Here is a 26,650-nt window from a genome sequence, read left to right as displayed (position 1 = left end):
GACAACGATAAACAGCTGTCTCTGATTGGGAACCAATTCAGGCCACCATAGACCTACATATACCTAGACACTAAAACCCCATAGAATTACAAAAACCCTAGAAAACAAAAACACACATATCACCCTCGTCACACCCTGACCTAACCAAAATAATCAAAATAATCAAGAAAACAAAGATAACTAAGGTCAGGGTGTGACAAGTATATTATAGTATATTTCTTTATGACAATAATTAAAGGTGTTACAATACTAGCATATTGTTTCTACGAGCTTACATTGAATTATGTAATTTTTCCATTTAGGATATTTATTTTTTCAATTCAGTTTTAGATTAAAAAAAAAAGAAGTTTTATCTCATTCCCTTATGGCAGTATATGTGTGTAGCTATTGTGTAATTGGCAATGTAACTTTTCACTCACCTTTCAACAGTCACATGCCAGATCGATCATAGGTAACAGGGGGTAGGGAAAGTCTAGCTAATGACACAAGCACAAAGCATATCAGCTATTTCTGCACTGACGTACAAAACATCATAAGTCTTCATTGATGTGTTTGGTGCTCCTCCCACAGAACAAAGAATGCTTGTTTCTCAGAGGAATTCAACAATCAGTAGATGACTTTTTCTCAGTGGAGTATGAGAAAAATGATGAATAATAAAACTGTATAGACACACGATATGATTAGGCTATCATGATTTAAATGATTTAGGATTATATGTATCATATGTCATGTGATAAAGAGGGAAGCGAACAGGAAACCAAATATCCTATCTGTAATTATGCAAATGTATATCAATCAGTCTACTGTGGATTTCATTTCTAGCAAAAACAACCTTATGAGAAATTACTCTCAAATACTTAAAAAAATATATTATTCATGGGACTAACGGTTGTGAGCTTCACATTAGATGGGTGGCAGGTAGCCTAAGGGGTTAAGAGTGTTTAACCAGTCATCAAAAGGTCACTGGTTCAAATCCAGAGTCAAATATGTGAAAAATATGTTGATGTGCCCTTGAGCAAGGCACTTAATTCTAGTTGCTCTGGATAAGAGTGTCTGCTAAATGACTAGAATGTAAAAATGGACCTGTAGATAGCTGATGGTCTAAACGAAACATTATGTATTTTGGCCTGAGGTATTTCTCTGTTAGGAGTCAAGCTCATAGTTGCCTGGTGTCAGGTGATTACCACGAGACCGTAATCCGTTCTGCCCAGACTTAAAGAGAGCACATGAATTGGAGGCTTTGTTAAAGTTGATGAGACCGACTGGAACACATTTCTACTCTCAGGCTGGCTCTTAGTTAACATTTATGACTGTAGCCAAATGTTGAATACACAACTTTGGAGCGTTACATATTTAATTCTTTGCGCTTTTGGAGAAATTAACTAATTAAGCATTGATGTGAACTGGTATACAAACTGATTTGCTAGTGGACAGACATGGACAGAAGAGGACCAGAGGTGTTGAAGACGATGAGGGCTCTTGTGCTAGGGTTGGTCTGTTTTGTGACATGGCCTGGTTCTACAGAGGCTCAGTTTCCTCGAGTGTGTAGCACGGTAGAAGGGATCGTCTCAAAGCAGTGCTGCCCTGCCCTCGGGTCTGATCCTGCTAACGTGTGTGGACTTTTATCTGGACGAGGAAACTGCTCCGACATCAGAGTCAGTACCAAACCCTGGGGTGGACCGTATAGGTTGAGAAATGTTGATGATCGAGAAAGGTGGCCGACCAAATTCTTCAATCAGACATGCAGGTGCTCAGGTAAGTAACATATTAATAAGGGGTTACATTTAAGTGTTAATAGCAAATCAGTGTTTCACATGTAATAAAATATGTTTTGTTTAGGCCACATTATAACTCGTTGTTAAATTGTGATTATTAGAAAGACGTATGTAAAATATTTCAAGACTGTTGGGTGAACGTAACTTTGAGACCATTTAGTTACCCTAATGTTGGTGGCTGAACTGCAGGTATTTGACAATAACATTTCATCAAATAAATGTATCATATTAATGTATTAGTTTCTAAAAATGTATTCCAATAAGATTTATTTACAGAAACCACATTTCTTGGACATTCCCATAGTCTTGGCTTGGTTTGATTTATATTTTGTTTATATTCCATCCTTTTATCTAGGTAACTTTGGTGGCTTTGACTGTGGTCAGTGTACGTTTGGCTGGACAGGACCAAACTGTGACATGCAGAAATCCCCAGTGGTGAGGAAGAACATCCACTCTCTGACTCCAGCTGAGCTCCAAGAGTTCCTGGATGTGTTGGACCGGGCCAAGAACACCACCCACCCAGACTATGTCATTGCCACACAGCACTGGCTGGCCCTGTTGGGGCCCAATGGAACCCAGCCCCAGTTCTCCAACATCTCCATCTATGACTTCTTTACGTGGCAGCACTACTACTCTGTCAGAGACACACTTTTAGGTAAAACACCAATGTATTATTTTCTGAAGTCATAAGTTTATAGATTCAAAAAATAATATCAATACATTATTAAATTATATTCAACCTTCAAACTAATTCCTTTTTGGTTGAAAATGAAAGACAAATGTTATAAATGACTCACTTGCTACGTTACTTACATGTTCTGAGTTATATATGACTCTCTATGTACTAGAAAGTGAGCAGAAGAGAACATTCAAACGTTGCTCATAAAGCACCTTATTTGTTTCTTCTGTAGGTCCAGGTCGTCCTTTCAAGGCCATTGACTTCTCCCACAAAGGACCAGCATTCGTCACCTGGCACAGATACCACCTCCTTAGTCTGGAGAGAGATCTGCAGGTAAGAGTGGATTTGAAAGCTGAGGACATGAAGAACAAAATAGCTTCAAACATTGAAGAAAATAAAAGTAAAACGATCCTCTCTGCTGCAGAGACTGACTGGCAATGAGAACTTTGCTGTTCCATACTGGAACTTCGCCACAGGGCAGACTGAGTGTGACGTCTGTACAGACTCTCTCCTGGGGGGGCACAACCCAGATGACTCCTCCCTCATCAGTAACCAGTCCAGGTTCTCCAATTGGGGGGTGGTGTGTGACAGGTGCGCTGTTGGACAGAAATGTGTGAAACAGATTAAGCCTCGTCCTGGACTAAAATGCATGTTTACTGAAGGATTTCCATTGAAAGTGCTTTTTAATCAGTTGTAATTCATGTCTCGGAAACCAGCCCAGTATGCACACTACCACTTAGAAATGTCTTGTGTTTTTGAAAGAAAAGCACATTTTTTTGTCCATTTAAAATAACATCAAATTGGTCAGAAATACATTGTAGACATTGTTAATGTTGTAAATTACTATTGTAGCTGGAAACGGTTGATCTTTTATGGAATATCTACATAGGCGTACAGAGGCCCATTATCAGCAACTATCCCTCCTGTGTTCCAATGGCACGTTGTGTTAGCTAATCCAAGATGATCATTTTAAAAGGACGTTAGCACAGCTGAAACTGTAGTGCTGATTAAAGAAGCAATACAACCTTCTTTAGACTAGTTGAGTATCTGGAGAATGTGTGGGATTGTTTACAGGCTCAAAATGGCCAGAAACAAATACCTTTCTTCTGAAACTCATCAGTCTATTCTTGTTCTGAGAAATGAAGGCTATTCCATGTGAGAAATTGCAAGAAATTGCAACAATGTTTGCACTATATTTCTGATCAATTTGATGTTATTTTAATGGACAATTTATTTAAAAACAAGGACATTTCTCAGTGACCCCAAACTTTTGAACGGTAGTGTATATAATATACCTGTGCTGGTTAAGCTTGGTGCACGTATGCTGTTTGTTATACTACTGGGTACATGTTCATCATGTGTTTTGTACCATACTCATTGTCCTTAAATTTTGCTTGAATCTTTTCCCCTCCCCAGCTTGGATGAATATAACCGCCTGGTCACTCTGTGTAATGGGACCAGTGAGGGACGTATAAGGAGAGGTCAGATGGGAGGAGCGAGAACCAACATGAGTCTGCCGACCATGAATGATGTCAGGAGCTGTCTAAACCTCAGAGACTTTGACAACGCTCCCTACTATATAAACTCTACCTTCAGCTTCAGGCAACCTAAACTGTTCACATTGACCTGGGACATTCACCTACAGGGTGATATTCTATGAGGTCAAGTCGAATGAACTCTCTAAATAGCATTGTTTCTGACTTCCAAATATACTTTGTCTCCTATACAGGAATGCTCTCGAAGGCTATGACAAGCCAGATGGAGAGGCAGAGCTTGACTCCACAGTTAACAACCTGCACAACCTGGTCCACTCCTTCCTCAGTGGAACCAGCGCTCGGTCTCACTCTGCAGCCAATGATCCCATCTTTCTGGTAATTATCTATTTCAAATCAAATCAAATCAAATTGTATTTGTCACATGCGCCGAATACAACAGGTGTAGACTTTACAGTGAAATGCTTACTTACAATCCCTTAACCAACTATGCAGTTAAGAAAAATACCTCAAGAAAAATAAGAAATAAAAGTAACAAATAATTAAAGAGCAGCAGTAAAATAACAATATTGAGGCTATATACAGGGGGTACTGGTACAGAGTCAATGTCTCTGTCTCTCTCTGTCTCTCTCACTCTCTGTCTCTCTCTGTCTCTCTCTCTGTCTCTCTCACTCTCTCTCTGTCTCTCTCTCTGTCTCTGTCTCTCTCTGTCTCTCTCTGTCTGTCTCTCTCTGTCTCCCTCTCTCGCTCTCTCTCTCTCTGTCTCTCTCTGTCTCTCTCTCTCTCTCTCTCTCAGTCTCTCTCTCTCTGTCTCTCTCTCTCTCTGTCTCTCTCTCTCTCTGTCTCTCTCTGTCTCGCTCTCTCTCTCTCTCTCTTACACACCCTCCCTTCTCCCTCTCTCTCTCTCTTACACACCCTCCCTTCTCCCTCTCTCTCTCTTACGCACCCTCCCTTCTCCCTCTCTCTCTCTCTCTCTCTCACGCACCCTCCCTTCTCCCTCTCTCTCTTACGCACCCTCCCTTCTCCCTCTCTCTCTCTCTTACGCACCCTCCCTTCTCCCTCTCCCTCTCTCTCTCTCTCTTACGCACCCTCCCTTCTCCCTCTCTCTCTCTCTCTCTCTAGGTGCTCCATGCTTTCACTGACGCCATTTTTGATGAGTGGATGAGAAAGTCTGTTCCACCAAACTCCAGCTTCCCAGATGAGATGGCTCCCATTGGTCACAACAGACATTATAACATGGTGCCATTCTTCCCTCCTGTGACCAACGAGGAGATTTACGTGGTTTCTGATCAACTGGGATATTCTTATGCCATTGAACTCGATGGTTGGTGATTTCACAGATAACTTTTGCAATTAAATAATCGTCATCGACTTATGCTTGTTTTATTAGCAGGTCAATGAAATAAGAACACTTTGATTTTATTTATTTATTTATTTTACCTTTATTTAACCAGGTAGGCAAGTTGAGAACAAGTTCTCATTTACAATTGCGACCTGGCCAAGATAAAGCAAAGCAGTTCGACAGATAAAACGACACAGAGTTACACATGGAGTAAAAACAAACATACAGTCAATAATGCAGTATAAACAAGTCTATATACAATGTGAGCAAATGAGGTGAGAAGGGAGGTAAAGGCAAAAAAGGCCATGATGGCAAAATAAATACAATATAGCAAGTAAAATACTGGAATGGTAGTTTTGCAATGGAAGAATGTGCAAAGTAGAAATAAAAAATAATGGGGTGCAAAGGAGCAAAATAAATAAATTAATTAAAATTAAATACAGTTGGGAAAGAGGTAGTTGTTTGGGCTAAATTATAGGTGGGCTATGTACAGGTGCAGTAATCTGTGAGCTGCTCTGACAGTTGGTGCTTAAAGCTAGTGAGGGAGATAAGTGATGATAAAGATATTGTTGCATTAAATTTCTTCTTCTCTCCCTTCCTCAGCTACAGATGGTGGAATCGTGTTTGTGTTGGGCTCCAGTCTGGGTGGTGTTTTCCTGGGTGCCCTGGTTCTTCTACTCGTCCTGGTGCTCTACTTGCAACAGTGTAGGAAACACAGCTTTGAACCCCTTATCGAAGCAGAGTTCACCAACAGAAAGTACACAGAGGAAGCCTAGAGACTGTAGGTACATTTTGGTGTTCTGCACAACTACATAGAGTAGGCAGCCAAATAGAAAACGTAGCCAACCAGGCATCCCCGAGTCAGGGGGTCTGGGGGTGCTTGCTCTCCTGGGCTACTTTTGTTCCCAGAAGGAGCTCTATTTTGGTACATTCTAATGACTTGACTCCATCTGAAATACACAGTGAAATGATTGATTACTTTATCGAGTTTACCTCCAAGTTGGAAAAATGATTTGTGGACTTTTGTAGACTTTACAATTTGTATTGCTGAAAATGTATGAATTCACTGCATTGTTAGTTGTTTTGGATATTGTCTATGTCTATGTCAGAGAACATTAAACCTTTTTTTAAATTCTCTTGAGATTAAAGTCGTATTTACAGTTTTGCTGCAAGATATGAATTACCACAATGTTTGTTCTTCAATTTATATATTTTATTAAAACAGACAAATTAAGTAAATAGCCCACATTATCTAGAAAAATAATTAAAGGTTTTGGTTTTCCAGTTCTCTTTTCCCATTTTGTTTCAGGTTTTCGCCCTCAAAATCACATTTATTTTAACCCTTAAAGTCTAAGCCATAAATGCTACATGTAAAAACGTAAAAGATTTTACTGAGGTACAGTTCATATAAGGAAATCAGTGAATTGAAATAAATTAAATAGGCCATAATCTATGCATTACACATGACTGGGAATACAGATATGCATCTGTTGGTCATAGATACCTTAAAAAAGGTAGGTGTGTGGATCAGAAAACCAGTCACTATCTGGTGTGACCACCAGGCACCAACTGAGTGCCTCATGCAGCACGACACATCTCCTTCACATAGAGATGATCAGGCTGTTGATTGTGGCCTGTGGAATGTGGGCCCACTCCACTTCAATGGCTGTGCGAAGTTGCTGGATATTGGTAGGAACTGGAACACACTGTCGTACCTGTTGATCCAGAGCATCCCAAACATGCTAAATGGGTGACAAGTCTGGTGAGTATGCAGGTCATGGAAGAATGGTGACATTTTCAGCTTCCAGGAATTGTGTACAGATCCTTGTAACATGGGGCCGTGCATTATCATGCTGTAACATGAGGTGGTTGCTGCGGATGAATGGCACGACAATGTTCCATTCATCCGCACGGTATCACTATGCATTCAAATTGCCATCTATAAAATGCAATTTGTTTCGTTGTCCGTAGCTTATGCCTGCCCATACCAAGAACCCCACCATGGGGCACTCTGTCAACAACGTTGACATCAGCAAAACGCTCACTATAACACGATGTCATACACGTGATCTGTGGATGTGAGGCCGGTTGGAAGTACTACTAAGTTCTCTAAAACGACGTTGGAGGCGGCTAATGGTAGAGAAATTAACATTAAATTCCCCGGCAACAGCTCTGGTAGACATTCCTGCAGTCAGCATGCCAATTGCACGCTTCATCAAAACTTGAGACATCTGTGGCATTGTGTTGTTTGACAAAACTAGCCACTTTCAACAATTCCACTTAATTTCATGTTTACATACCCTACATTACTCATCTCATATGTATATACTGTACTCTATACCATCTACTGCATCTTGCCTATGCCGTTCTGTACCATCACTCATTCATATATTTTTATGTACATTTTCATCATCCCTTTGTTGTTGTTGTGGAATTGTTAGGTTAGATTACTCGTCGGTTATTACTGCATTGTCGGAACTAGAGGCACAGGCATTTCGCTACACTCGCATTAATATCTGCTAACCATGTGTATGTGACAAATTACATTTGATTTGAAAACTGTGAATTTTATAGTGGCCTTTTACTGTCCCCAGCACAAGGTGCACCTGTGTAATAATCCACTTCTTGATATGCCACACCTGTCAGGTGGATGAATTATCTCGGCAGGCATGTAAACAAATTTGTGGACAAACATTTTGAGAAATATGCTTTTTGTGTGCATGGAAAATGTCTGGGATCTTTTATTTCAGCTCATAAAACATGGCAAAAACACATTACATGTTGTGTTTATATTTTTGATCAGTGTATATGGAATTGTTTTAAAATGGTCATACCATGGACTATTTAGCTATTTGAACTGTATGACACCCGTAAATATTATTATAATTAGTAATAAGGAATAAGGTTATGAAATGTCTCTCCTATATCTAGGAAATATAAGAATTCTCAGGAATATATACATTTTGGAACATATATTTAACATTTTGGATATTTATATTAATATATTGAACATATTTAACCCCCTTTTTTATTGCACAACACTACTTACATACTTTCATTCTTTAAACCGGTACCAGGTTACCTTCAGGCAAGTGATGCTTCTGGGGGTCGTAGAGCAGGGCTCCCCGACTGGCAACAGCGGGCCGAATGTGGCCTGTGGGTGGTTTTACTTGGCCCCCCAAGTTTTCGGGAACAATTTTTTTTAACATCATGAACACCATGAAATCAGCTACAAGTGATGTTAATTTTTAAAATCTATTCCCAAGTATTCCCACACATAATAGAGAGACATGTGATCATATACAAATGTTAGCAACATTTGAAATTATTATGTTTTAGTCAAATATTATATCTATTTGGGCTGCTTGCAGGCAATTGGCAGTCAACAAACTATTACGTTCCGGGCCCCGATCATCCGCTCAATAATAATATCATCCCACTGCTGAATCTAGTTGATGATCCCTATTTGTAGATCAAAACAGAGAACATTATCGTGTTCATGACAGTAAGGCTCATATTAGTTTGTAGACCAAATGTTCGGGCGTTACAGCTAGATGGTGGCACATCGGCGGTACCGTGGGGCCAAAATAGTTAATATGCTACTTTGTACACCAAACTGTTCAGACGCTACAGACGTTTCCGGGAGGAGACATATTTTGGGGATTTCTCCTGGTCTGACAAACAATGCTGTAGTTCTGCCACATTTTACAGCAGATATGGAAGGCTGACATAGGAGGATGCAATGGACTAAGACTCAGCCTATATAAGAAAACAGATACAGGGCCTTCAGAAAGTATTCACACCACATGTTGTTGTGTTACAGCCTGAATTTAAAATGGATTAAATTGAGATTGTGTGTCACTGGCCTACACACAATACCCCATAATGTAAAAGTGGGATGTTTAAAAAGAAAAACAAATCTAATTAATAAAAAATAAAAAAATAAAAGCTGAAAAGTCTTGGGTCAATAAGTATTCAACCCCTTTGTTACAGCAAGCCTAAATAAGTTCAGGAGAACAAATGCTCTTAACAAGTCACATAATAAGTTGCAAGGATCCGGCCATTTTTTTCCCACCGAAAATGACATACCCAAATCTAACTGCCTGTAACTCAAGCCCTGAAGCAAGGATATGCATATTATTGGTACCATTTGAAAGGAAACACTTTGAAGTTTGTGGAAATGTTAAAGAAATGTAGGAGAATATAACACAATAGATCTGGTAAAAGATAATACAAAGAGAAAAAAACTTTATGTATTTCTTTTTTGTACCATCATCTTTGAAATGCAAGAGAAAGGCCATAATGTATTATTCCAGCCCAGGTGAAATTTAGATTTTGGCCACTAGATGGCAGCAGTGTATGCATAAACTTTAGACTGATCCAATGAACCATTATATTTCTGTTCAAAATGTTGTATCAAGACTGCCCAAATGTGCCCAATTGGTTTATTAATAACTTTTCATATTCGAAATTGTTCAAAAAATAGCATGGTATTATTTCACTGTACAAGCTACTGTAAATTGGATAGTGGAGTTAGATTAACAAGAATTTAAGCTTCAGCCCATATCAGATATGTCTATGTCCTGGAAAATGTTCTTGTTACTTTCAACCCCATGATAATTGCATTAGCCTATGTTAGCTTAACCGTGGACGGGACAGATCCCTAATTAACCCATAAAATGATATGTAAGGTCCCTCAGTTGAGCAGTGAATTTCAAACACAGAATCAACCACAAAGATCAGGGAGCTTTTCCAACGCCTCGCAATGAAGGGCACCTATTGGTAGATGGGTAAAATAAAATAAAAAGCGGTTGAATATCCCTTTGAGCATGATGAAGTTATAAATTACACTTTGGAAGAGGTATCAATACACCCAGTCACTACAAAGATAAAGGCGCCCTTCATAACTCAGTTGTTGGATAGGAAGGAAACTGCTCAGGGATTTCACCATGAGGCCAATGGTGACTTTAAAACAGTTACAGAGTTAAATGGCTGTGATAGGAGAAAACTGAGAATGGATCAACAACATTATTGTTACTCCACGATACTAACCTAAATGACAGAGTGAAAAGAAGGAAGCCTGTACATTCCAAAACAAGCACCCTGTTTTCAAGAAGGTACTTAAGTAATACTGCAAAAAAATGTGGTTAAGAAATGTAATTCCTTTCCTGAATAGAAAGCGTTATGTGTGGGTTAAATCCAACACAACACATCACTGAGTAGCATGGTGGTGGCTGCATCATGTTATGGTTATGCTTGTCATTGGCAAGGACTAGGGAGTTTCTTTTTTGGTTGATAAAAAAAAGCACAGACAAAATCCTAGAGGAAAACCTGGTTCAGTCTGCTTTCCAACAGACATTGGGAGACACATTCACCTTTCAGCAGGACAATAACCTAAAACACAAGGACAAATCTACACTGGCGATGCTTACCAAGATGACATCGACTGTTCCTGGGTGACATAGTTACAGTTTTTACTTAAATCAGCTTGAAAATGTATGGCAAGCCTTGAAAATGGTTGTCTACCAATGATCAACAATCAATTTGGCAGAGCATGAAGAATTAAAAAAATAATAATGTGCAAATATTGTTCAAACCAGGTGTGCAAAGCTATTAGAGACTTACCAAGAAAGACTCACAGCTGTAATCATTGCCAAAGGTGATTCTAACTTGTATTGACTCAGGGGTTTGAATGTTCATGCAATCAAGATAGTGTTTTATTTGTCATATATTTTTTGCATATGTTTTGACATGAGTATTTTGTGTGGATCTATGACAAAAAAAGACAATTAAAATAGTTTAATCCCATCAAAATGTGGAAAAAAATCAGTGAGCAGCTCACATATCACTGCACCTGTACATAGCCCATCTGTAAACAGCCCATCCAACAACCTCATCCCCATAATGTATTTATTTATTTATCTTGCTCCTTTGCACCCCAGTATCTCTACTTGCACATCTACCATTCCAGTGTTTAATTGCTACATTGTAATTACTTCACCACCATGGCCTCATTATTGCCTTGCCTCCCTTATCTTACCTCATTTGCACTCACTGTATATAGACTTTTCTTTTATTCTACTGTATTTTTTGACTGGGTGGGTGAATAATGCAAACGTCTTGCAACCCAAAGGTTGTGAATTCAAATCTCATCACAGGTATCTTTAGCATTTTAACTAACTACCACTTTTTTAGCTACTTTCCAACTACTTAGCATGTTAGCTAACCTTCCCCTAACTCTGAATGGAGTGTGTCATGTATTTACATACAGAATAATACTAAATGCTCTGAGACCATGTTGGTGAGGGATCTAATTATCATATTTTGTTCCTGCAGTGATGATTCACCATCTTCATCTAATGTTTCATAGTTCATCTGCAGATAAGCTTCAGTAGGCTATACTAGCTATGTTTCCATTAACTTGTCCAGTGATATTTTTGTCAACATTTATAAAGTTTCCATAGAAAATATATGCGACAGTTGCCTGCTAGGATGCGTTTCCATTTAACTATCATGTAGAAAATAACTGCTGGACGTAATTATGTAAAGTAACCAGGAACAATGTGAAACCTGGAGATAACACTGTAAAGTAACCAGGAACAATGTGAAACCTGGAGATAACACTGTAAAGTAACCAGGAACAATGTGAAACCTGGAGATAACACTGTAAAGTAACCAGGAACAATGTGAAACCTGGAGATAACACTGTAAAGTAGCCAGGAACAATGTGAAACCTGCCGATAGCACTGTAAAGTAGAACTCCTATGTATATGTGATTCATATATTTTCATGCTTTAGCTGTTATTCATGATAGAAACTTGAACATACTCGCACCCTATCATACAAGACCTTCTTGATGGGAATTTACAGTACAATGTTTACAGTGTTTTGCTTATCCTTGTACCTACGCTACCCTGATGATTTTGGGGCGGCAGGTAGCCTAGTGGTTAGAGAGTTGACTTGCCTAGTTAAATAAAGGTAATACAATTAAAAATGATTTAATAGGATATTGTCACCTAAATCTCATTATAACCCGTAAGATTGACATTATGTTTGTATTATGCATTTCAATCATTTTTTTTCATTTTTTTCAATTTTTAAGTCATGAAATTGCAAAGCTGTTACAATCTTTTTAATAAATATTTATTTGCAAGAAAGAGTAACAAAACACAGATGCAACCATTTTAATTGCATTAAAAAACTGTAAGGCATTTTTGTTTGTACGGTCTTTATGTTAACTAGATCATCAACCTTATTGGCTTGAATCAGTTTTCCAATTCTAAGCAACAGATATCATCATGATCTTATTTTTGTTACAATAGAATGCATTTGACTGTATGAAATGTTGATGAATAATGTTTCAGAAACATTTGTTTGACATTAATTTGCTGATCCATAAACATCCATTTTCAAGACAAAATATTGCAAATATATTACCATTAAAAGTGCAATGATACACAAAATGAAAAACTGCATCCTGCAAGATAATTATTCATATTAAAGAATCTTATTTTAAGGACACACTGACAAAGGGACAAAATGTTTTGTTCTCCATAATTTTGCACATCATAATTTTGCCTTACATTCATACAAGATGAACACTAATACTGGTTTATCAAGAGGCAACGAAGCAAGCTCACACAATTTATATGCTGCACTGAGTCCATTAAGAGACCATGATAAAAGCTGAAGGATTTTAATATAATCCTAACTCCCTTGTTATGTAAGCTTAGCTGGCCTTTTGTGGTTTACTGAGTTGACCGGCTGGCCCTCTGAGAACACCGAACACAGACTGGTTTTGTTGGCTAGCGTTTGAAGGGGGGGCAATACAGAACTCTCCTTTCAGTAATACCGATCCTCTTCCTAGTCTCTGTAGGCATGCTCTACTGCCTATCCTCACTGGAGCATTCAACCCTGTCCAGACACTCTCTACCTTCTATAATTCTAATTTCACAGGTGTCTGTGGTCGGCATTGAGCCTGTCACCGCAGATAGAACCCCTTAGGCGCCAGAGATGAATGCAGGTGTCTTTTTTGTCTTCTGCATTTTTAGCCTTCAATGTGCTTTTAACCTACTACAATTTGGCACGTCATCTTGTTGATCCTCAGTCATTATTTATTGTTTTTAGTAATGAATGAATGAATGCAGACAGTCTGGTTTGAATCAATGTTATGTGTACTGTACACGAGAAAGGGCTTTCTAGAATTTTTAGAACAAGGTGTCTTCCTGTATCTAAATTTGCCTTTATAACGACAGATGGGAAGTTCAAGACATCACATTGTTGGTAATGAAAACCCTTTGCAAGGCAGATGAACATGAAGTATTCTTATGAAGTTAAGCATGTGCAATTAAAGTTGAATTAACAATAAAAACATAATTAAAAACATATCAATCCTGAGTTATCAGGTAAAGGTTCATATCACAGAGGATATAAAAAAAATAGTGACACTTAAAAGGGACTAAATGAGTGTATGCCTTCAATAACCTCCCAGCAATAAATGCAGGCGGATAGTTTGCACGTTTGACCGTTCTCTTACTCTTTTCAATGATTAGAAAATACATAGTGGATATCACCATAGAACATAAAGCAATATTTCTGATGAGGTTCTTTGTGATATGATAACATTTGCACTCAAAAGAATAGAATGCAGTAAATGGTATAAACTCATATCAGATATGAGCAATACACAGTGTTGGGGAGTAGTGAACTACATGTAGCTCAACTAGTAATTTAACTACATTTTGCAGTAGCTTGGTGGTAGTTGAACTACATTCTAATCTTGGTAGTGTTTTCAGTAGTTAATGACTTGTTACCATGTAGTGGTGTAGCTAACAACTGGAATTACTCTTTTTGCAAGATACGGGTAGGAAATAATTTCCTTTTTTTTCGGGCATCAGACCTGACTAATTCTCACTTGGAACATTGTGCTTATGTTTAATAGACAACATTACACATTCCATTAACATTTTATTATCCCAAAGATGCAATTTGTAGTCTATGACATTTTGGATTTGTATATGATCATTCATTTTTGAAGTAGTTTGGAAGTAGTGAAATACTTTTTTAATGTAACTTTAGTTAACAAATATATATATATATTGTATTATTAGCATTAACATTATTAGGGTAGCTTTTGTGTAGCTTAACTTCTTCCAGTTTGAAGTAATTGGTAGCTTGGTAAACTATATTTTCAGAGTAGCAGTAACTGGTAATAGAATATCTTACCTTACCTGAATAACATTAACAACAAACATGTTTCATTGGTATCATTTACTGTCAATGTAGATGTAATCAATAATATTTAAAGCAGAGGAAACAAGGTAGAAACCAATAATTATTGTGACAGCCGTACTGTCAATTTTTTTTTTTTAAATATGATTTTGGGGTCGTCTGAGGTTTGTTATTTGAATGAAGAAATGCACTTCTAACCTGTCAACAAGTAAAAGACCTGTCAACTGAGATAACCTCATAGTATAATGTGGTATAACAGTAAACCAGAGTAAACATGTTTTAGCTGTGACTCCTGGTCACCTCTAGTGTAACCTCTCCACATGCTCACAGTGAAAAAAACATAATAACCTTCTATAGCATTGAGAAAAATAAAAAATAAAATAGGACCAAAAGTGCAAGGGGTTTTTCTCATGGAGACCTAATAACATCTGCCTTGTGCCAGACAAAAGTAATTCTTGAACAATGTTTAACAGGAGATCATCTGTTTCTATCTTGGAGTGACTGCAGTCATGTGAAGCCCTGCCTAAGGATGGAATCAACAACCAGACACTCTTTGGGAGGAGGAAAGTGGAACCAGGATGCATGACTGCTGTCTCCAGAGCAGAGTAGAGACCCCTCTATCTATCCGAAAGGCCAAGGCTGCCTGAATACTGTCTGCTTGACTGTAGCTCCAGTCTGTTTGGGTAGAAAAACACAGCGTAGAGAGAGATCCTACTGTCCACGTTGGGTGAGTTCCCCCAGCATTATCTCCATAGTCTGTGCAGTGCCAGGGCTGAAAGGGCCAGGCCGGCCAGCAGGGCTGCTGAGGGGGCAGGGTGTGTGGCTGCTGCTGAATCCTCCATCGGGCCACTCCCGCTCCGGTCCGCTCCCACCACTGGGGCCTCGGTGCTGGCAAAGTCAAACTCAGTGACGCAGGCCTCCATGCAGCCGCTGCCACTGCCCGAGCCACTGCCCTCGTCGCCTGGACAACAGCACAGGAACACACAGAGCACAATGAGCAGTCCTAAGATATACAGGGAGAGGAACTGACAGAGAACAAGTAACAGAAAGAGCAACTGACAGAGACTATTGATATAAAATACACTTTCAACGTTAAAATGAAAACATGAACACAGGAAAAATTTATGCAGATTTTGAATATGAAAACATTTAATAATGTAATATATATGTATACAGTACCAGTCAAAAGTTTTAAATCACCTACTCATTCGAGGGTTTTTCTTTATGTTGAATATTTTCTACCTTGTGGAATAACAGTGAAGACATCAAAACTATGACATAAAACATATGGAATCATGTTGTAACCAAAAAAGTGTTAAACAAATCAAAATATATATAATATTTGAGATTCTTCAAAGTAGCCCCCCTTTGCCTTGACAGCTTTGCACACTCTTGGCAAAGCTGTCATCACACTCTTGGCAAAGCTGTCATCACACTCTTGGCAAAGCTGTCATCACACTCTTGGCAAAGCTGTCATCACACTCTTGGCAAAGCTGTCATCACACTCTTGGCAAAGCTGTCATCACACTCTTGGCAAAGCTGTCATCACACTCTTGAACAATCTAATATATAAAATGTATTTTGATTTGTTATACACTTTTTTTAGTTACTACATGATACCATATCTGTTATTTCATATATTTTTTGCAAAATATAGAAGAACCCTTGAATGAGTCGGTGTGTCCAAACTTTTGACTGGTGCTGTATGTACACAGTGCATTCAGAAATATATTCAGACCCCTTGACTTTTTCCACATTTTGTTAGGTTACAGCTTTATTCTAAAATGGATTAAATTAATGTTTTTCCTCATCAACTTCCACACGCCATAGGTGAAAACAGATTGTTTTTTAAATGTTTGCAAATGTATATATATATAAAACATTTAAAAACAGAAAAACCTTATTTACATAAGTATTCAGATTGATCATCCTTGTTTCCATTGATCATCCTTGTTTCCATTGATCATCCTTGTTTCCATTGATCATCCTTGTTTCCATTGATCATCCTTGTTTCCATTGATCATCCTTGTTTCCATTGATCATCCTTGAGATGTTTCTACAACTTGATTGGAGTCCACTCGTAGTAAATTCAATTGATTGGACATGATTTGGAAATGCACACACCTGTCTATATAAAGGTCCCACAGTTGACAGTGCATGGCATAGTAAAAACCAAGCCATGATGTCGAAGGAATTGTCTGTAGAGCGCCAAGAAAGGATTGTGTCGAAGAACAGATCTGGGGAAAGGTACCAAAATGATTCTTCAGCATTGAAGGTCTACAACACAGTGGCCTCAATCATTCTTAAATTAAATAAGTTTGGAACCACCAAGACTCCCTGACAAACTGAGCAATGGGGAGAGAAGGGCCTTGGTCAAGAACCCGATGGTCACTCTGAAAGAGGCCCAGAGTTCCTCTGTGGAGATGGGAGAACCTTCCAGAAGGACAATCATCTCCGCAGCACTCCACTAATAAGGCCTTTATGGAAGAGTGGCCAGACGGAAGTCACTCCTCAGTAAAAGACACATGACAACCCGCTTGGAGCAAAGTACAGAGAGATGCAGCGAAGCTCCCCATCCAACCTGGCAGAGCTTGAAAGGATCGGTAGAGTAAAATGGGAGAATCTCACCAAATCAGGTGTTGCAAGTTTGTAACGTCATACCCAAGAACCCTCAAGGCTGTAATCACTGCCAAAGGTGCTTCAACAAAGTACTGCGTAAAGGGTCTGAATACCTATGCAAATGTGATGTTTCCGTTTTAAATTTTTACTGAATTCGATTTTTTCATAAAAACCTGTTTTTGCTTTGTCATTATGGGGTTTTGTGTGTAGATTGATGATGGAAAAAAAACGATTTAATCCATTTTAGAATAAGGCTGAAACGCAACAAAATGTGGAAAAAGTCAAGAGGTCTGAATACTTTCTGAATGCACTGTATATGTGGAGTGTTACTTACTTGAGTCTTGAAAGTAGATATCATTGCCATTGTAGGCATTTTTTAACTTGTTTGTCATCACTCTCAGAGCCATGATCTGCTGGCGAATGAACGTGTCTGGCCTGGTGATGTCCACGCCCACCTCAGGGTTATTCACCTGATTGGTCAATCCGTCTTTCAGAACCTCTGGGAAATACCTGCCAGGCCAGACAATAACCATTCCTTTTCATTTTCATACATATTAAAAAGAGTTCCCATAGTTACCAATGCAACTGTTTTTTAAAGAAATCATGTCTTCTGCACACCGAGGCAAACACCAATTTGTTAGACAATTAGTAGAACATTTCATGTGGAACATTGGTGCAACACAGAGACTTCGGGTGAATGAGAGTAATGGCAGAGCAGTTAATGACACTCGACAGCCTCATTATAGTCTGGTCTGGCCTCCCCTGCATGCTGTGTCTGTCAAACAGAATTCTCCGGAACTGAGGCTGTGGGCTCTGCACCCTCCAGTTGGATAAGACAGGACAGAGACAAAGGCTGGGCCTGCCATATAACTCTCTACACTGTTGTTTTTGTCCTCTGCTCTCCTTCTGACAGGCTGGAATAGCACAGGTCTGTCAGGGGTGACCAGGGTGAGTAGAGTGAGCTCTTGAAAGGCACTTGTCTAGGGATGTTTTGACATACTTTGAAGATATTTCTCCAGGGAAATTGTTACAGGGGTCACTTGCTATTTCACAACTCAGTCACCGGTGCTGTTTCCCCACATCTGTGCTGCTCTGAAAACAGACAGCTTCGGGTAAGAACACACCAAGAGGTATACTTTTTAAAATTATTTTTTAAATCATATTTGACCTAAAACCTGATTAAAAACCTAAACTCTCAAACAAGACTTGGGCTGTTACAAAAATCTGTTTTCCTACCAATTACTAATGCAAAAAAAACAACAACAACGACATAATAATATGCTTTCTAAACATCTGACAATTTATTTGGACCTATCACAGGTTATACCGGTCAGGCAACAAAACCGACGATAGTTGACATGGTTCAGTTATGTTTGTATCTCAACCTTTGGGTGTTCAAACCCGTAGAAAAAGCAGTAAGGGGGAAGTATGTTTCCGCATCTAGACAACCTGGCATATCAAGAAAGACGGGGAAGAGATCACAATTCAAGAACGCTGGGATAAATGCAACCTCTATGTAATTATCATACACAATTAAATATTACATTCATAATGACTCCTTTAGTAATGAGTTAGTCACATATAATTGATCTTTAGATGGTTCTTCATATGTCTGTGATGTTAGATGTTCTAAAAAAAATTACATTTTAAGTGAAACAAATGGAAAGAAAGAAAGTTGGATTGAATAAACCCATTTGAACTTGGTACTAGAAGGTTATATCTGCAATCCAATTACAAGCCTGAACAAATACCGATGGACCAATCCGAACATGTCTTTGCCATGTCCGTCTAAGTATGGCCTAGGCTAGACTTGCCAGCAATAATGGCACGGAAGCAAAATAACAACGCGGTCAGAAATCTTAAAGTAAATGTTGTCACATCGTTGTTCAGTGATGATAGTAATTTGTCTGATGATCATAATACATGGCTTAATATATTTGATGATGTGTTCGGGCTCTATCTTAGTAAAACAGTGTTATTCTATCAGTTATGCATTCAAATAGCTGCAGTAGTCTTAAAAACTAAACAATTGTCAGAAAGAACCTTATGGCTGAACACAGATTGACATTTCAGAGCCATAAGGTTGTATCTGTGATTGCACCCTCCTAATTGAGGAGATTTACAAGCATCTCAGGAGTTTGATACTCTGCACTTTAGGTACCTTTAAGGTGAGAACCTTAAAATGGGTTATGAAATAAGAATTCACTACAAAACAGTTTTGAGATCTGGGATGTAAAAACATTGATTCTCAATATCTCAGAACTATGCTTTGCGCAGATAGAACTTAAAGTCCCAAGTTCACTAAGTAATATGCACATAAAAGTACAGGATGTATTATGACCTTGGAATAACAGTAGTTTATTAGTCTCCCCTTTTGGGACAAAGCAGAATTTAACTTCAGTTTACAAACATTTTGGCTGCTAACGCAATTAATTCCAGCAACGAGGCATTATGCTGGTTATAAAAAGACATCAAAGCAAATTAAAACCAACATAAAAAATGGAATCAGCTACCCGTCGATGCCACTCTGTTTTTTATTTTTTTATTTATTTACTTTTTTACTTTACTCTGAAGCAAACTTCCAGAAAATTGGAATGGAAATGGCGCTACACTTAACTGTCTTCTGACTAGCTTGGAAAGACAATACTGTGCAGTATCGAAGAGCCCTCACTGCTGCTCTATCATCCTATTTTTAAAACTAATTTGAGGAGAATAAGAACAATTCAACATTTATTTTTGATACTGTGGCAAAGCTAACTAAAAGGCAGAATTCCCCAAGAGAGGATGGCTTTCACTTCAGCAGTGATAAATTCATGAACTTCTTTGATGAAAAGATCATGATTTTTAGAAAGCAAATTACAGACTTCTCTTTAAATCTCCGTATTCCTCCAAATCTCAGTGTCCTGAGTCTGCACAACACTGCCGGGACTTGGGATCAAGGGAGACACTCAGGTTTTTTAATACTATATCTCTTGACATGTTGATGAAAATAATCATGGCCTCTAAACCTTCAAGCTGCATACTGGACCCTATTCCAACTAAACTACTGAAAGAGCTGCTTCCTGTGCTTGGCACTCCTGTGTTGAAAATAATAAACGGCTCTCTATCCATCGGATGTGTACCAAACTCACTAAAAGTGGCAGTAATAAAGCCTCTCCTGAAAAATCGAAAACTTGACCCAGAAAATATATAATAAACAATCTTTTAATGGCGTCAGACCGAGGCTCTGCATCTGTCCTCGTGCTCCTAGACCTTAGTGCTGCTTTTGATACCGTCAATCACCACATTCTTTTGGAGAGATTGGAAACCCAAATTGGTCTACACGGACAAGTTCTGGCCTGGTTTAGATCTTATCTGTCAGAAATATATCAGTTTGTCTCTGTGGATTGTTTGTCCTCTGACAAATCAACTGTACATTTCGGTGTTCCTCAAGGCTACGTTTAGGAACACTATTGTTTTCACTATATATTTTACCTCTTAGTGATGTCATTCGGAAACAAAATGTTAACTTTCAGTGCTATGCATACGACACACAGCTGTACATTTCGATGAAACATGGTGAAGCCCCAAAATCCCACCCACCTCGAAGCCTGTGTTTTGGACATAAGGAAGTGGATGGCGGCAAATGTTCTACTTTTAAACTCGGACAAAACAGAGATGCTAGTTCTAGGTCCCAAGAAACAAAGAGATCTTCTGTTGAATCTGACAATTAATCTTGATGGTTGTTCAGTTGTCTCAAATAAAACTGTGAAGGACCTCAGCATTCCTCTGAACCCTGATATCTCTCTTGACAAACATATCAAGACTGTTCCAAGGACAGATTTTTTCCATTTATATAACATTGCAAAAATCTGAAACTTTCTGTCCAAAAATGATGCAGAAAAATGTAACAATTTGTTTTATTTTGTCATGTAGGACAGGAGTACTTTGGCCATTTCTTAGTCACTCTTCCAACTTTTCAAAAGGATGCCCAATGTAATGTTTATCCGGATTCTGGATCAGTCAGGATTGGAGTAGCCTTTTACTATATTTTTCCTCTTTTGTGGTCGAGCTGATTCAGATCCAAGAACCGAGGATGATGCTTCTTTCTGCTCAGGGCTCAACCCCCATGTTTTCTTTCAAAGTGAAAAAACAACAGCAGAACTGGGGTTGCCCACAGTCTGCGAATTTCAGCTTTAAAGGGCGTCACCAGGGAAGGAATCTGTTAAGACTGTTTAGTCGGGTGCTTTTATGTCTCCAAACTCCTCTGACTTACGAGTGCATAGCAGTGTTTCCACTTGTTTTGCAATGCCTCAGCCAGAAATGTCAAGGCTCTCCAATAGCAAACTGCCGTATTTGGGCCAGCGCAAAATACATAATCAGAATGGTTCTTAATTCAGGGACCAGACATATTGTAATTTAGTGCTAGTTTACCCAAGTGTTTGGGGTAAGCAGCCTGTGTTCAGGTGCGAACACTTATTGTAGTCGAGTCTTACCTGCCCTTGGTGTGCCCATTCCAACACTGGTCATCATCGGTGGCATTCCCTGCTGTCACCCTGTGTGGCTTGCAGATGTCCTCAGGCAGGTTGGACCAGAACTTCTTGAACAGCTTCAGTTTCTCCTTGATGTCAATCAACTGAGCATGTGAAAGAAGGAGAGGTAGATTTAACATCACACTGACTTGAGGATGATGTTACGCAAACTCATCAGGGAGGGGTACATCATATTGGGATAAAGACTGCAGTGTACACTTGCCACTTTATCATCCCATGGAACACATATATTGCAGCTAAAAGAATGGTACAATTGTCAGTGTACATTCTGAGAGGATACATGTTTAAAAATGCATTTCACCCAGAGCTCAAGGAGTCAAATAACATGTGCCCTATAAAGAACTGATAAAGGCTAATGTTGAGATGAGCTTAGTCCAGACCATAGATACAGAATATTGTATCTCTCTCTATGGTCCAGCCCAGCACCCCACAGAGTCATCCTCAGACACATGTATATAACAATCACAACATGCACAACACTTTGAGGGTCCTTCTAAACCACTCAAGGCAATAGAACGGCAGGACCTCAGCCATTTCACCAGCTGTCATCATTGGCAAACCTATAAAATGTATATAGGTTCAGAATTTATGTGAATCGGCACAGTAAAGAATATATGGCAAATAGAAATAAAATCTGGTTGGTCTTCAGAGATGGGATTAAAAACATGCAAACAATAACTATTGTGAAATGGGGGGGGGGTAAAAATATATATATGGGGGTTGGAAATGATACAGACAATTACATTGATGAAAGCTAATCTATCCACAATATTAAAGCTGATCTACCCACTTAAAAAACACAGAAACATGTGTAGCCTAAAAAACAAGGTCCATGAAATCGATAACTTGCTAATAACAGATAACATCATTCATCACAAAGCCCAGTGATACTGCCAACTACTTGAATGATTTTTTTCCTTGGCAAGATTAGCAAATGTAGGCATGACAACAAATTCTGAACCTACACATCCATGCATAACTGACCAAATTATGAAAGACAAACATTGTAATTTTGAATTCCGTAAAGTGAGTGTGGAAGAGGTGAACAAATTGTTGTCTATCAACAATGACATGCCACCGGGGTCTGACAATCTGGATGGAACATTACTGAGAATGATAGTGGATGATATTGCCACTCCCATTTGCCATCTCTTCAATCTTAGCCTAATGGAGAGTGTGTGCACTCAGGCCTGGAGGGAAGCAAAAGTAATTCCGCTACCCAAGAATAGCAAAGCACCTTTTACTGCCTCAAACAGCTGACTAATTAGCCTGTTACCAACCCTTAGTAAACTTTTGTGTTTGACCAGATACAATGTTATTTCACAGTAAACCAATTAACAAAAGATTTTCAGCATGCTTATTGGGAAGGGCATTTAAGATGTAACCAGATACACAAATGGCTGATAATTGGCTGAGGTAAACTGATAATAAAAATATTGTTTTGTTAGAGTTCAGTGCAGCTTTTGACATTATTGATCATAATCTGCTGCTAGAAAAACACATGTGTTATGGCTTTACATCCCCTACTCTACTGTAGACCAAGAGTTACCTGTCTAACAGAACACTAAGTGTGTTCTTTAATGGAAGCCTCTCTAACATTGTCCAGGTAGGGTCAGGCATTCCCCAGGGCAGCTGTCTAGGCCCCTTACTTTTTTCAATCTCTTCTAATGACCTACCAATGTCTCGGAGTAAAGCCTGTGTGTCTATGTATGCTGATGACTCAACACTGTACACGTCAGCTACCACAGCAAGTGAAATCACTGCAGTCAGTTTCAGAATGGGTGGCAAGAAATAAGTTAGTCCTAAATATTTCTAAAACTTAAAGCATTGTATTTGGGACAAATCATTCACTATACCCGAATTATGTGGAAATTGAACAAGTTGAGGAGACTAAACTGCTTGGTGTAACCCTGAATAGTAAACTGTCGTGGTCAAAACATACTGATGCAAAGGTAGCTAAGATGGGGAGAGGTCTGTCTGTGATAAAGCGCTAATACAGCATGCCTTCTTGACATTGCTATCAAACAAGTCCTACAGGCCCTAGTTTTGTGGCACCTGGACTTACTGTCCTGTCCTATGGTCAGGTGTCACAAAGAGGGACATACGCAAATTACAATTGGCCAAGAACAGAGCAGCACGACTGGCCCTTAAATGTACACGGAGATCCAACATGAATAACATGCATGTCAATCTCCCCTGGCTCACTTTATCACATTATTTGTGAAAGGTATTGACGTGTTGAATGCACCGAGCTGTCTGTTTAGGCGACTAGCACACATGCTCAGACACCCATGCATACCCCCACAAAATAAGCCGCCAAGGTCAATACACAGTACTACATAGAGTCATGACAACATGGAACATTATTCCACATCACGTAACTCAGAAAGGCAGTAAAGTCAGATATTTTTTTTTAAATAAAACTACACGTTGTGGAACAGCATGGACTGTGAAGAGACACACACAGGCACAGACTCACGCGCACACACACACACATGCTAACACACGCACTCTATACACACGTACATTTGGATTTTGTATTGTAAATATGTTGTAGTAATGTTTAGGGAAGTGTAATGTTTTAACTCCGATGTAAATTGCCTTAAAATGGCTGGACCCCAGGAAGAGTAGCTGCTGCCTTTGCACAAACCAATTGGGGATCCATAATAAATCCCAGGAAGAGTTGCTGCTGCCTTGGCAGGAACTAACAGGGATCTATAATAACTACAAATAGCTGGATGTTGTATTTAAATGTTTGGATTTGCGTGTTTCACAAAAACTGAAGGGAAACCTGATAACATCAGGGTGTTCCCATCATCTGTCTGCAGGTTAAATTGTAGTGAACCTGTAGTTGAACATGAAAGGTGCAGTACTTACAGTGGGGTCGCCGCCACTGCTTTTGAGGTGTTCATCCTATCACACGGATGCCAAAGCACTTTAGCAGCTCTGATACTGCTGCCCAGAGGGGTCAGGACTCCACTCAGAGCACTAACATCACTGGCCATATTTAACTAAACCACACAACTGACTGCATCAGGATAGCACGCTTCTGGTTACGACATGATGCCATGTGTGTTATTTCATAGTTTTGATGTCTTCACTATTATTCTACAATGTAGAAAATAGTTACAAAAAATAAAGATAAACCCTTGAATGAGTAGTTGATCTAAAACGTTTAGTGTTTATATATCTGCGTCATTGTATGAGTTACAAAGGAGAGGTAAACATCGATCTCGTGTTGAAACAAAAAACAGAGATTACATTGACACACCACTGACACCTCCCCCATATTGAGTGGACCACGATTCCCTTGTGACAGATGATCTGAGGAACTGAACGGGGCTGTGTTGGTGAGGGCCTGTGTTGGTGAGGGGGCTGTGTGGCGAGGGGCTGTGTTGGTGAGGACCTGTGTGGCGAGGGGCTGTGTTGGTGAGGGGCTGTGTTGGTGAGGGCCTGTGTTGGTGAGGGGGCTGTGTGGCGAGGGGCTGTGTTGGTGAGGACCTGTGTGGCGAGGGGCTGTGTTGGTGAGGGGCTGTGTTGGTGAGGGCCTGTGTTGGTGAGGGGGCTGTGTGGCGAGGGGCTGTGTTGGTGAGGGCCTGTGTGGCGAGGGGCTGTGTGGGTGAGGGCCTGTGTGGCGAGGGGCTGTGTTGGTCAGGGCCTGTGTGGTGAGGGGGCTGTGTGGTGAGGGGGCTGTGTTGGTGAGGGCCTGTGTGGCGAGGGGCTGTGTTGGTGAGGGCCTGTGTGGTGAGGGGCTGTGTTGGTGAGGGCCTGTGTGGCGAGGGGCTATGTTGGTGAGGGGCTGTGTTGGTGAGGGGGCTGTGTGGGTGAGGGCCTGTGTGGTGAGGGGCTGTGTTTTGAGGGGGCTGTGTGGTGAGGGGCTGTGTTGGTGGGGGCCTGTGTGGCGAGGGGCTGTGTTGGTGAGGGCCTGTGTGGCGAGGGGCTGTGTTGGTGAGGGCCTGTGTGGCGAGGGGCTGTGTTGGTGAGGGGCTGTGTTGGTGAGGGGGCTGTGTGGGTGAGGGCCTGTGTGGCGAGGGGCTGTGTTGGTGAGGGGGCTGTGTGGCGAGGGGCTGTGTTGGTGGGGGCCTGTGTGGCGAGGGGCTGTGTTGGTGGGGGCCTGTGTGTCGAGGGGCTGTGTTGGTGAAGGCCTGTGTGGCGATGGTCTGTGTTGGTGAGGGCCTGTGTGGCGAGGGGCTGTGTTGGTGGGGGCCTGTGTGGCGAGGGGCTGTGTTGGTGGGGGCCTGTGTGGCGAGGGGCTGTGTTGGTGAGGGGGCTGTGTGGCGAGGGGCTGTGTTGGTGAGGGCCTGTGTTGGTGGGGGCCTGTGTGTCGAGGGGCTGTGTTGGTGAGTGCCTGTGTGGCGAGGGTCTGTGTTGGTGAGGGGGCTGTGTGGGTGGCTGGATGGTGGAAAGAGGAGATAAGAGATTAATTTTGTCCAGTCTGTATTACAGAGCTTTGACAATAAATGAGGGCTTTAGCTTTATGTTCTGTAAAACAAAAGCAATTAATGTGTTTAATGGGAGTTTAATGGCATAGACATGAAAATATGACAAGGCTCCAGATTTAACTGGCTTTTAGAGAAGTTAGATATTCTCATTGATTTAGGGGGTGATATAGTCACAAAACTCAGTTTCATAACAAAATAACTGAATACATTAATTATGTATTTATTTTATATAAATGTCAAGAGATTGTCCCATTATAGCGTCTGGGAGCATACAGGCAGTGCCATTGAGGCCATCTCCATTTTGAAGTAGTCCATGTTCTTCTTCTATTACTACTTGGAGTTGGTAAACAAACTGTAAGGGTGTGCAGTATACTGCCATCTAGAGAGTGTTGTTGGAACAGGTATAAAGCCATAGTTGGCTATTTACTACCACCTGCAGTTATGGAATGTTTGCTCACGAGTATAATTCATTGGCTGACCCTGCTGATAACCGGGATGGGATTATGTGATCCTTCCTTAAACCATAGGAAGTCCCAC

At 40.0% G+C, this 26,650-nt stretch overlaps 2 protein-coding genes across 2 annotated transcripts in view; one reads left to right on the top strand and one right to left on the bottom strand.

Moving 5' to 3' along the window:
• Positions 1 to 1,265: 1,265 nt before the first annotated feature.
• On the top strand, positions 1,266 to 6,425 carry LOC109871377 (L-dopachrome tautomerase). The gene is made up of 8 exons (XM_031805941.1): positions 1,266 to 1,755; positions 2,131 to 2,430; positions 2,687 to 2,787; positions 2,879 to 3,045; positions 3,871 to 4,056; positions 4,184 to 4,325; positions 5,070 to 5,271; positions 5,893 to 6,425. The coding sequence occupies exons 1-8, from the start codon at positions 1,437 to 1,439 to the stop codon at positions 6,063 to 6,065; spliced, it is 1,590 nt and encodes a 529-aa protein (XP_031661801.1). The 5' UTR covers positions 1,266 to 1,436; the 3' UTR covers positions 6,066 to 6,425.
• Positions 6,426 to 12,418: 5,993 nt separating this feature from the next.
• Positions 12,419 to 26,650, bottom strand: part of LOC109871093 (glypican-6) — a 164,075-nt gene continuing 149,843 nt past the window's right edge. Inside the window, exons 7-9 of the mRNA XM_020461923.2 lie at positions 21,615 to 21,754; positions 17,474 to 17,649; positions 12,419 to 15,481 (exon numbers count right to left, since the gene is read on the bottom strand). Of these exons, the coding sequence (XP_020317512.2) occupies positions 15,264 to 15,481; positions 17,474 to 17,649; positions 21,615 to 21,754 (534 nt within the window). The 3' untranslated portion in view covers positions 12,419 to 15,263. The remainder of the gene's footprint in view (positions 15,482 to 17,473; positions 17,650 to 21,614; positions 21,755 to 26,650) is intronic.

This window comes from Oncorhynchus kisutch, linkage group LG26, assembly GCF_002021735.2.
Source record: "Oncorhynchus kisutch isolate 150728-3 linkage group LG26, Okis_V2, whole genome shotgun sequence".
Lineage (NCBI taxonomy): Eukaryota > Metazoa > Chordata > Actinopteri > Salmoniformes > Salmonidae > Oncorhynchus > Oncorhynchus kisutch.
This window is presented reverse-complemented; position numbering and strand designations above follow the sequence as displayed.